This window comes from Nyctereutes procyonoides, unplaced genomic scaffold (genome assembly GCF_905146905.1).
Source record: "Nyctereutes procyonoides isolate TBG_1078 unplaced genomic scaffold, NYPRO_anot_genome, whole genome shotgun sequence".
Lineage (NCBI taxonomy): Eukaryota > Metazoa > Chordata > Mammalia > Carnivora > Canidae > Nyctereutes > Nyctereutes procyonoides.
The window spans coordinates 17,177,825-17,190,045 of record NW_026575046.1 but is presented as its reverse complement, the minus strand read 5'-3'; the positions used below and the strand labels follow the sequence as shown (position 1 = coordinate 17,190,045).

The following is a 12,221-nucleotide window of genomic DNA, read 5'->3' as shown; positions in this document are numbered from 1 at the left end:
GGGTCCAGCTCCCATTTCCCAAAGAATGGCTGCTTCAGCAAAGGGCTGAGTGAGAGGTTAGTAATGCAGCCGTGGCCACAATTATGTACTGCCCAGACAGATGCTGCCCAAGTGCATGACTTACACCCCAGTCATGGGTTTGACTTTTGTGGGATCTCTGGTCTGACATTTTCTAAGACCAGATCACTTTCCCTATATCTGAGGGTTGACAGGATATTTATGAACAGTGCCCATAAAATGCCACCTGGGGGCTAGAGAATTTCTCGATCCCAGGGTCACCTCAGTCTGATTTAAGTCCCTGTGCTTCAGTTTGTTTAGGAGCATAACAAACTCTCCCACTGCCCTGCTTCCAAGGGGCATTGCCAGGAGAAAGAGGCAGGATTTGCAGAAAGGCAAACCTCAGCTCACCTGCAGATGCCCTGTGTGAATATACGCTCTGGGATTTAGGTGCCATCCTTGTCTGAAAATCAAAATGGATTCCACCTGCTGCGGCTCATATCTGGGTCTTGCCAGGCCGCACACCCAGGGACTAGAACTGAAGGGAAGCCAGCTGCCCCTTCCAATCACACAAGGCCCTCTGGCATTTCAGTTCTTGGCTTTCCACCGCAGCACACTCCATGTCAGCAGCCCTATGTCCCCACTTGGTGTGAGAGTCCGTGGCAGTCCCTGCCAGCACTGTTGGAAGCGCTCTGAGGCTCTGGACGCTGCCACCAAGGCAGCCGGCTGCTATGCCTTTCCTTCCTGCCTTTCACATTTCCCTCCCAGGCAGTCCTGAGGTGCTTCTTCATTTCACCCTTACTCCTTTTGGAGCAGCCTTGGAATTCTTGGTGTTTCTTTCAAAAAGAGCAAAGAGAGCAAGAGAGATCAGAGGAGACTAGATTGGAGACGGACTTAAAATCCTCCAAAGTCTTTTTGTGAGGCTTCTATTTGGATTCTCCAACAACTATTTTTCAAAGAGCAATTTGAATTTTAAGCACAAGTCTCAATCAATGAAAAGACTCCGATATGACTAATGATGGCTCAGAAAGTTAGCAAGAGAAAATGAAAAACTGATTTCAGTTTTTCTGGACTGCATTTGAAAGACATGGGTAAAGAAATCAGATCTACCTTTGAAAACCAAGGATGGATAGAAGGCAAACCAAGCTGAGGAAAGATTAGTCTAGAATTGCTGGCAAATCCATTTTAGTCAGGCCAAATTTGTGCGTGTATTGGCCCCTTGCGTGACCGTAATGATTGCCACTTAGCAAGCATTTACTGTTGTCTTGGCCATCGGTGAAGTCTTTCTCTTATATTATTATTTCATTTAATCTTGACAACAACCCCACAAATTAAGTATTGGTTTCTCAGTTCTACAGATGTGGACATTGAGGCTCAACAAAGTGAAATAGCTTGCCCAAGGTCACCATACACGGCAGAGCTGGGATCCCAACCTAGGTCTGTCTCATTCAGGTCAGTGACTCCAAGAATAGCAGAGCTGACGAAACACTGGGCTGCTATCAAAGATCTTTATTTATGGTCCCAGCTCTACCATTAACGGATGGTGTGTCCCATCACAAGTGGCTGACCCTCAGGGCTCTAGTTTTCTCAACTGTAAAATGTGGGGCTCAGTAGTAGATGGGCTCAAATGCCCTTTCCATGCCTACCAATCTCTAACTACAGCTTCTCTCTTGCACACTATTCCAGCAACCCTCCAGCTTTCTCTGGGTTTTATGATACATAGTTGGTCATAATTATAACTTATGGGATCTTTAATCCTGGATTTTGTTGGCCTCCAAATTGCAACATTGTTTTTATAAGTAAAAAAATACAATCTGCTTGACAAGTGTCTGCTTTGCCACAGCCCACACTGTGACCAGCTCCCAAGGCACACTGCTGTAAAGGTAAGGGAATGCTTGTCAGACAGCTCCAGAGATAAAAGCGGTAATGTTTGCTTGTGTTGCTCTGCCTTCTCATTATTCACAGTCCTGTGATCTTCAGTAAAGGGGAAAAATTGGAAGCTAACTACACATACACTAAAAGAATAATGTTGACTGTTGTTGACTGTTTATAATGAGAAAGATCTTGGAAGATGTGAGTAAATCCAGACGCAGCTCAGTTAGAACCACACATCTGGCCTGGAGCAGCTTCATGAATCTCACCTCCAGGCCACACATAATCAGGCAAAAGAGAGGGTTCAACATGCACCATAATTTTGGACTTCAGCCAGCCTTGCACCTGTGAAATAAAGAACATGGTCACTGGGGCAGATCAACAGGAGAAAGGGTAAGGGGATGGATCATAGTCTAGTCTCCAACTTCCAAGAGGGGCTAAGTGTTGGTGGGCACTGAACATGTAAGGCCTGGATTTCAAAACTAAGATTGCACATTTTTGGGATAAAGAGATGTATCTGCAAGAATGTTCTTCAGGATTTACTTGTTTCAGGGCCAAAATACACATATGCCACAATATAGTATTTCCAAGAAATATCTTGAGTCCAAGATCTCTGAAAAGCCAGCCTGCTCCTGCTAGGGCGCCTCTGAATATAGAAGCAGTAATGAGAACATTTGTGTAACGATTCATTGTTTGCAAAGTGCTTTCACACTCTGATCCTTCTAACATCCCAGAGTCACCAAGGTTCCAAAAAGCTTATGTAACTTGCTTGACCCGGCATTTGAACCCAGGTCTCCTGACTAGAGCTTTTCTCCACACCATGTATTTCTGAATAATAAGATTTTTTTTCCACAAAGGAAATAAATCTTATTTTTAAAATAAAATAAGCAAAAGAAAAATGACTACATACCTAGGAGGCAAGATTTCTGCTGGCTGTTTGTCATGGTTGACTTGCTATTTTTCATAAACAAGAGGCAGTAAGGTCAAAGGGAAGACCACATGGTACCCAACGAAGTGAACACAATATTTTTCAATGTTGGGGAGAAGTAGCAGCAAGCAAGAAAAAAGCAATATCAAAATAGCCTATGAGAAAGGCAAAAGACAGTTTTCCCATTTTTCTAAATTTAGATAGGTTTCAGATGCTGTCACTGCCAGCACCATGAGAGTCTTTGTGTCAAACATGACCAACAGCAAGGCCAAGAGGTAGATCAGGTTTCCAACTGGCTTCATGAGAAGCTGAATCAACCAGAGTCCACCTAAGACAACCATAGCCAAATCTTGGATAACTTTCACATTAGAAGACAACCTCTCAAACACACAGAATCAAATTCTTCCTGTGAATAGAGCATCCTATCTGCCACCACAGCAACTCTTAATTATGGGGCTGATATGGATTGGGGCTTGTTTTCTAAAAATTTGCCCTTCATATACATTACTGAGATACTAATAATAAATTACCGCAAGCAACCAATTATATTAGCATTTCATAATTAGCAAAGCTTTCACTCTTTCTGTCTTGTCTGAATTGTAAAATACTCCTCTGGATGTAGTCTGAGTGATCGATATTGCCATTCTACTGATGAAAAACTGAGGCTCACAGTTTATATGACTTCCCTAAACTCACAAAATTACTAACTAGTGAAGGAGAAACATAAACCCTAAACTCCTGACTTCATATTTCATGCTACTTCCAAGATACCAGCCATACCACTGATTAAGACTCCTGATTAATGTAGTAAATATTCTTCTCTCATATGTTTATCTTTTGCCATGGCTGATCAACTTCAGAGATCTGAGAGCGGCCCCAGACATCTGGTCACATCAGCTCTGTCAAGCAGATCTGAGGAGAGAATCCAGTTGTCAGCCACCCACGCTTCAAAGTGACTTATAAACAGCAAAACCATCAGCCATGGATGTCTCAGAATAAGAAAATCTATGAGGAAGACCTACTCATAGGCTTAGAATGTCATGGATACTTTGGATAGGAGGCTATAATGCTGGATGTCTGCCTGTCTGTCCTGAGGATGAGGGAGAGATAAGACCATGTGTGGAAGCTGTAGCAGCTCAGGGAACGACTCCCAGCCAAGTCAAGCTGAAGGGGAAACAGAGAAGGGCCAGCAACTCTGCTGACTCAAAGAAACTGATGGCAAAAATATTACAATTATTTCCTTTAGCTATGGTCTCTGGGTTTGTTCCAAGTGGTTCCTGAGTCTTCTCATCCTACAGAATAATATCTGTCCCCTCACCCCCACTCCATCAAGAAAAACCAAGTGACCTCACTGCCTTACAACAAATTCTTAATGAGTCCACCCTCAGAAGATCAAACAGGAGGTCTTTCTAGAAACCAGTGGCTAGATATTCAAAATGTAAGAATTAGTTGCATTAGAAATTGTATTAGTTGTCTATTGCCGTATAACAAATTATTCCAAAATTTAGCAGCTTAAAACAACAAATAGAATAACTCAAGTCCGTACTGATGATTGAACCTAGGGAGCAGGGAAGAGAAGTGGAGGACGATAGGATTTGAAACTTTGATGTTAGATCTGGAAGGTCTTGTGATTTTTTCCCCCCTTTTCCTGAGCACTTAGTGGATTGTGATATGCAGCCCTCAAGAGTCCACATGGATCCACTGTTGCTTACATCTTGTTGCAAGGTGTATTCATTCCCTGGGGCTAAAATTTTCACTGACTGGATGACTTAAAACAATAGAAATTTAGTTTCTCACAGTTCTGGAGGCTAAGTCTGAAAACCACTGTCATCAGGACCAAGTCTCTGAGGGCTCTAGAGAAGAATCTTGCCTTGCCTCTTCCTAGCCTCTGGCGGTTGCCTGGCAAACCTTAGAGTTCCTTGACTTGTAGCTACATCACTCCAGTAGCTGCCTCCATTTCACATGTTTTTTGTTGTTGTTGTTTTTTATCTCTGTATCTTTACATGATCTTCTTATAAGGACACCAGCCATCAGATTTAGGGCTCATGCTAATTCACTATGACCTCAATTTAATTGTATCTACAAAGACTCTTTCCAAATAAGGCCACATTCTGAGGTTCTCGGAGGGCATGAATTTTGGGGGACACTATTCAACCCAGTATACTAGGAATATTTCCCAGAATCATCTCTGTCCTCTCCAATTGGGCATTCACTGATAAGGTAACTACCAAGATTACAATAGTTCTACCTAGCAAATATGAGTCATTCCTTTTGACCCTCCATAATTCTGTTTTCATAATCAGTTCTAGGAAAAGAATCCTATGTACATAAGGAAACTTTAAGCACAGAAATAAAGCAAAGCAGTTTTGCTTATGATAGCACGTTTGAAAACTATCCATGGGGATCCCTGGGTGGCACAGCGGTTTGGCGCCTGCCTTTGGCCCAGGGTGTGATCCTGGAGACCCGGGATCGAATCCCACGTCGGGCTCCCGGTGCTTGGAGCCTGCTTCTCCCTCTGCCTATGTCTCTGCCTCTCTTTCTCTCTGTGTGACTATCATAAATAAATAAAAAAATTTATTAAAAAAAACCCATCCATGTTTCTAACAATGAAAGAATATAGTTAAGTATAGAAAATACATCTCTAGGGATCCCTGGGTGGCGCAGCGGTTTGGCACCTGCCTTTGGCCCCGGGGCGCGATCCTGGAGACCCAGGATCGAATCCCACGTCGGGCTCCCGGTGCATGGAGCCTGCTTCTCCCTCTGCCTGTGTCTCTGCCTCTCTCTCTCTCTCTCTGTGTGTGTGACTATCATAAATTAAAAAAAAATTAAAAAAAAAAGAAAATACATCTCTATAATAAACTACCAAGTAGCCCCTAAAATTATATGAGGCTTGTAGTAATATAGAAAATTTACATATTTAACAAGTGAAGAATACACCATATTTTAAATAAATATTCTAATTATGTTTTAAGAAGAGCAAATAATACTCAAAATTGTACATAAAGTTTAAAATTGGAATGTGGTTCATTAAAATATTAGCACTATGTTTAATGACTTCTTATCTTTTAGGTTGTTCCAATTCTGTATTTCTGCATAAAAAACAACCTCATAACTTATTGCTTAAAATGATAATAATCATGTACTCTCATTAATTTGTGATTCGATTTGGGCAAAGTTCCTAGGGGGTTGACTCATCTCTGTTCCATGTGTGACTGAACTGAGACTGAAGGATCTGCTTGCCAAGGTGGCTCAACATGTTGGTGCTGGCTCTCAGCTGGGAGCTCAGTTAGGGCTGGCCAGGGGCCTGAGTTCTTCTCCAGGTGGGCCTCTCCATGGGGCTGCTGAAGCTTCCTCACAACACGGCAACCCAGTTTCAAGAACAACTGTTCTGAGAGAAAGGAAGTAGAAAGTGCAAGTATCTTAATGGCTGGGCTGGTAACTTGCACAGTGCCACTCCTGTCATGTTCTGTTGGTCAAGTCATCACAGAGCCTGCTCAGATTTAAGGGAAGGGGCTCTTCCTGATGAGAGGAATGTCTCAAAGAACCTGTGGTCATCTTTAATCTACCATTTTATGCCAACATTTTCCAGATAATAAATGCTTTTATTTAAGAATTTGAAGACCCCTAATATAAACTCTGATAATTCATAGAACTACTTAAAATAGCAAAGTTCTCTATTCTTAGCTCCTAAAGCCCCTTCTCTACCTACACACACACACACACACACACACGCACATGCACACGCATACGCACATGCACACGGAAGATCTCCCATCTTTAGGCACTTCTCCCCCAGTCAGTTCTTTGATGAGGGTGTTGAGTAAACTGGAGTCATGGTCATGGTGGCTTGTGGTATACCCCATTCCAGATAGATACTTTTCAAAAAGGATTTGTTAACAACCCCCTATTTCCTAACTTCCTCACATACAGGAAAACCGATGAATGAAGGAAGCATGTCACCTCTAGAGGGCTGCTGACCCAGGTTGGAGGCACACACCTAAGTAGATATCTGGCTACCCTCCTTATTTCCTACCATATCTGACTAATTAGTTATTAAACACTGAAGGGCTCACAGATGCCTGAATTAGTAATATCAACTCCTAAAAGCTTTTCTCAAATTGGCTCAAATCTCGTAATATTCACTCTTAGATCACATAAAGAGGCACTTACCTCTGGATGCTGCTTTCAGGCAACCATAAAGCTGATGATTTTAGCTGTTAAATGGGACAAAAGGCTAATCATCTTTAAAGAACAGAAATTAAGGTGTGACTAAAAATAATATATCAACTGCCTAAGATTAAATGGGAGCCAGCATGTTCGAGGTTTGGGCTTAGTTTGTTCTGTTTGGAATTTTGCATGTGTGTGACAGTTATGTCCTGATTTTCAAGTCTGGATGACCCAATTTTACCAGTCCTCTGTGAGATCAAAGAGCTGCTACTGGGCAGCCCAGGTGGCTCAGCGGTTTAGCACCGCCTTCAGCCCAGGGTGTGATCCTGGAGACCCGGGATCGAGTCCCATGTTGGGCTCCCTGCATGGAGCCTGCTTCTCCCTCTGCCTGTGTCTCTGCTTCTCTCTGTCATGAATAAATAAAATCTTTAAAAAAAAAAAAAAAGAGCTGCTACCAACACCCAATAACCCAGAATTTTAATTAATGCTGTGGATCCACTCTACAGAAAGATGTACATGAGCATAAGGAAAGTGTGTTGCATACTTTGGGGCATTCACAGACACTCTGCCTAGGTTATGAATCTCCATGTCAGAGATCTCTTAGATCTTTGGTGATTCAGGATAGGAAGTGAGTGCTTCAGAGTGTCATGATGGCTTAGGGCCTGTTAGGCCATGCCAGGCACAACACATGCAGTTGTTTACAATCCTGTTTTTTCCTTGAGCTATCACAATAGTCACCTGTGAATAAACCCCAAGAGAGAAAGGCCAAACAGCCTAGATACAGCCTGAGCTTCTGCACTAATGATCCTCCTTCCCACTGGTGAGGCAGACACACTTCTCATACCTCATTCTCTTTCCATCCATTCCTTACCCTTCCCGGTTTCTCTCTTTCCCTCTGCCAAATATTTAATGAGCACCTTTTTAATCCCTTTCTTGGGGGTAGGGGCTAGCAAAACAAATGTGAATAAAATATGGCTCCTCTTATTCATTAAAGAAATTCATTGAAAAAAAAAAAGAAATTCATTGAACATTAACAGAACCCAAAGGGCTTTAGTTTTTATAATCTACATCCCAGTGGGGGGAACACGCTGAAGTCCACAAGCCACACACATATACATTTACAATGAACAGAAAAGAAGGCCATAGCATAGAGATATGTAAGCAACGTTGGGGGCAGAGGAGGGATCAACTGTCTGCTAGGAGGGTCATGGAAGGCTGCTCGGGAAAGATGGCATTGATCCCCGTATTCAAAAACAGGCAGTCAAGGATGGAAGAAGGGACAATATGGGCAAAGGCACTCAGGTGCAAAACACATGGAACATCCAGGTTCAGATATGCTGGAACTGAGAAGCCTGTGCGAGCTCAGCAGGAGTTAAAGCAGGAACAGGGAGAGGCTGAATCTGGACATCCCAAGCGCCACACAGATGAACTCAAACTACTGACACAGATACTCTGGAAGGCTCTACACAGAGGGATGAAATGATAGATTTTCGTTTTAGAAAGCAAGTCTGATGGCAGAATAGAAGATGGATTTGATGAGGACCAAATGAAAAATAGGGAGATTAGTTGGGAGGGAGGCTCCTGGGAGGTCCTGGTCAGGGATAAAAGAGGGTCTAAATTCTAGCAGGGGCAGCAGGGAAGATGAAGGTCAAATAGAAGGCAGTCAGCAGATGGCATGGATGGAAACTGGCAAACGATTGCATGAGGTGGGAGGGGGGTGAGGCAGGAGTCATCATTATGCCTTACTCCCTTCTTTGAGCGAATAGAAATGTAGTGGACCGAGACACGGAATACTGGGTTGTATGGAGTAAGATAATGAAGCTGAGGGGCATGGGGAGTGTGAGGGCCTGTGAAATACCCACTGCAGATTCTACCCTGGTGATGGGAATACAGGTCCAATGACCACCCACTATTTGTTCAGTCCTGGTTCTGAGGTCCTCGCTCACCAAAATTGATAACGGAAATCTTCTCTCTCTCTTGCCAATCTTGTATGGAAAAACAATCTTGTATAAAACGCTCAAGTGCGAGATCGATCATCTCAAGCATGAAAAGGGCCACTCGTGTTGTGGGTAACAATGAGAAAACCATCTTCGTGCTAAATCTGTCTTTCTCTCCCCTTACATCATAGCAGGCTCCGCCAAGACCACTATGATCAAGTTTTTATTCCTCCCTCCAACCTTCCACAACAACTTTTGGCTGTGTAAGACGAATACTTCCATATGGTGCAATGTTTATGTTAAGACAGGAAAAAAATGAAATGCTTTCAGTAAATTTTATCCAAGAAACAGTAAATTTACAAATCCTAAGCACTTGGAACAGAACAAAATATTGGTCTGTAATTGATTTTGGATGAAGTGTATTTCAACGGTAATAGGAAACTTGGGACAGTTTGTTAACTACTGATGCTTAGAAATCTTGGGTGTCTTTGTATATAGCCCTCCTTAACTGTAATCTCGGACAGATTACTTGACTTCTTGAATCTCTTTTGTCGTATCTGTAAAATGGGTTTAGCAATTTTACCTATTCATGGGATTTTGTGAGGATTAAATGAGCTACTGCAGATAAAGAGCTCAGAAGAGTAGTCATCAGATAGTAGGCACAGTAGCAAATGTCAGTTATTACCTATAAGCTAAGTGATGAGGGAAGGGGAAGAGAATGAAAATGGTGGTAGAAGAGAAAAAGGGCAGAGAATAGTTGACAAGGATGAAGGTTTTGAGGATTTATTTATGGAGGAATGCCCACTACTACCCATTTCAGAACTGTAGAGGCAGGAAAGCTGTGTACATGTGATCTTGGTGAAAAAGATTTGGGGGGAGGAGGTATTACGTATGTGAGGCCTGTAACTTTCCAACACACATTTTGGATCATCATTCATTTTTATAATTATTTAATTTACTAGGACAAATGAGAGCAGGAGGGGAAAAGGCAAAAGGACTAAAAATTCCTGAATTTTCTAGTGGGGACTATTTGACACACAAAATTACCCCAGGTCTGTGTGAAATATGTCCACGGAATTTTATTCTATTGACTCATTATTACTTTGGACAAACTGCCAACTTTTGTTTTAGTTTTCTAGTCACAAAAGCACAAGGACTTTATTTAGAATGATTTTTAAAGTCTAATTATAGGTACAAACATTTTAATACTTTTCTAATTTAATAGTGATGAAAATCAGGCAAAGTAGATATCATTAGCTCTATTTTTAAATAGGAAATAGTGTATGTTTGTTACATGTCAGGTACTATACTAAATGCTATACAAGGAATGTCTCATCTAATCCTGTAACAAACCTATGAAGATGGTGCTATCATCATCTGAGGCTAGAAGAGAGAAGTTTAATAGCTTGCAAGAAGACCTAGACAGTAAAGAGTAGAGCCAAAGTTTGAATCCACATGGGTTTAACTTCAAAGTTTGCTTCCTAAATCCTAACCACTGTATTCTGCTGTTTAAGGATAAACAGATACATGTTCTTTCCTAGTACAGCAATGCTTTTAGCCTGAACTCAGCCTAATTATTTATAATCATGTAATAAATATTGTGAAATTATACAGAAATATTAAACCTTTTGATGCCTATTTTCATATTATGCTCCTAGAATTGCTCAAGACACATGTCCATCTCAATGTACATTCTCTCTCCCAAGGTTATAAGAATTTGTACAGGACCAATAATTGTTGACTAAAGTTTCCAAATACCTAAATTACTTGGTAATAGGCTAAGAATATACCCCTTATTTATTTATAATACAGATTCATAGTTGTAGTTAAGAAAATGTAAGTACAATTTTAGTGAAGATTAGCTACCAATCTTTTGAATGGTTCAACAATGCAAACTACAAAAACTTTTCATAAAAATGTATTTTTTATTTCATTAAAAAAAAAAAAACTGTCCGATATCACTTCCCCTCATGCAAACAGCACTCATGTGAGAGTCTTCAAATTTTACGCTTTTTCCATTCTGGCTCATTCTTTGCTTCCTCATCGTCAGATTCAACTTGGGCAAACATGGTTTTGGGCTGAGTCCTAAAAGAAAGTTAATAAAAAGAGGAAAAATTTAGTCAGCAAGTGCTTATTCGATTAGACTTTGCTACTTTCATCAAGTGGAAGCATATTGGACTCAATTATCTCTCAATTATTAAATATCAATCATTAAATTCCTGGCAAAAAAAAAAAAAAGAATAAGAGAAATTTAATTTTGTTCATCAAAGAGCCAAAGATGCTCCTAAAGGTTTTCCCTCTGTGGCAGATTATGTATGCTGTCCTTTGCTTAAATAAAATGAAAATATATCAAATTCAGTATCTCATATATTCATAACCATAACCACCCTCTACTTCAAACTCAGGCCAACTGGGACTGTTTGGGAAGCCAAATTATAGTAACCAAGCAAGAACACACATGACCTTTATTTACGGCTTTTTGGGTTGTTCCTAGATTTAAGTAGTCCAAATACATGTAATTATGGTGCACACGAACAGGAGAATTTGAGAAAATTTGCTTTCTTATTTAATGAGTCTAAAATAATGGATTATAATATATAGAATAACTTGAGTACTGCCAGCAAAAATAAAAAAACAATTGAATAGACATTCTCTCCACTCCAACACCCAGTTCAGTGCACAGAAATGTCAAACATTTTAGGATACATCACTGAGTATCACTGTTTTAATTCTGGCACACGGTACATCAAGCAATCTTTGCATTAGTTCTGAGCTTTATAAACATACATGGTTCAATGACTTTCCTTTTTATACAATTCACACAAAAAATAATTTCAAAAAATAAATATGTGAAATGGTTATAATCTATGCTCCTTTGTGGTCATGTTATTGCTGATTCCCTTTTAAAAACAGCTCTATCACATTACAAGGAAATCTTTTTTTGACATTTTTCTTTTTCTTTTTTTTTTTTTTTTTTTGTTTCAGGAGTAGAATTTAGTGATTCATCACTTACCTATAACAGTCAGTGCTCATCACAACAAGTGCCCTCCTTAATATCCATCCATTTAGCCCACTCCCACACACTTCTCTCTCACAACCCTCAATTTGTTCTCTATCATTAAGGGTCTCTCATAGTTTGCTTCCCTCTTTCTCTCTTTTTCCTTCTCATAGGTTCATCTGTTTCTTTCTTAAATTCCACATATGAGTGAAATCATTTGGTATTTCTTTTTCTCTGACTTAGGTCGCTTAGCATAATATTCTCTAGCTTCATCCATGTCATTGCAAATTATAAGATTTCATTCTTTTTTTTAAATTTTTAT

General features: G+C 40.5%; 1 protein-coding gene across 1 annotated transcript in view; it reads right to left on the bottom strand.

The window, feature by feature from the left end:
• Nucleotides 1–10,091: 10,091 nt before the first annotated feature.
• The window catches only part of WDR70 (WD repeat domain 70), a 294,429-nt gene continuing 292,299 nt past the window's right edge, over nt 10,092–12,221 (bottom strand). The window contains exon 18 of the mRNA XM_055325309.1: nt 10,092–10,986. Coding sequence (XP_055181284.1) covers nt 10,899–10,986 — 88 coding nt within the window. The 3' untranslated portion in view covers nt 10,092–10,898. The remainder of the gene's footprint in view (nt 10,987–12,221) is intronic.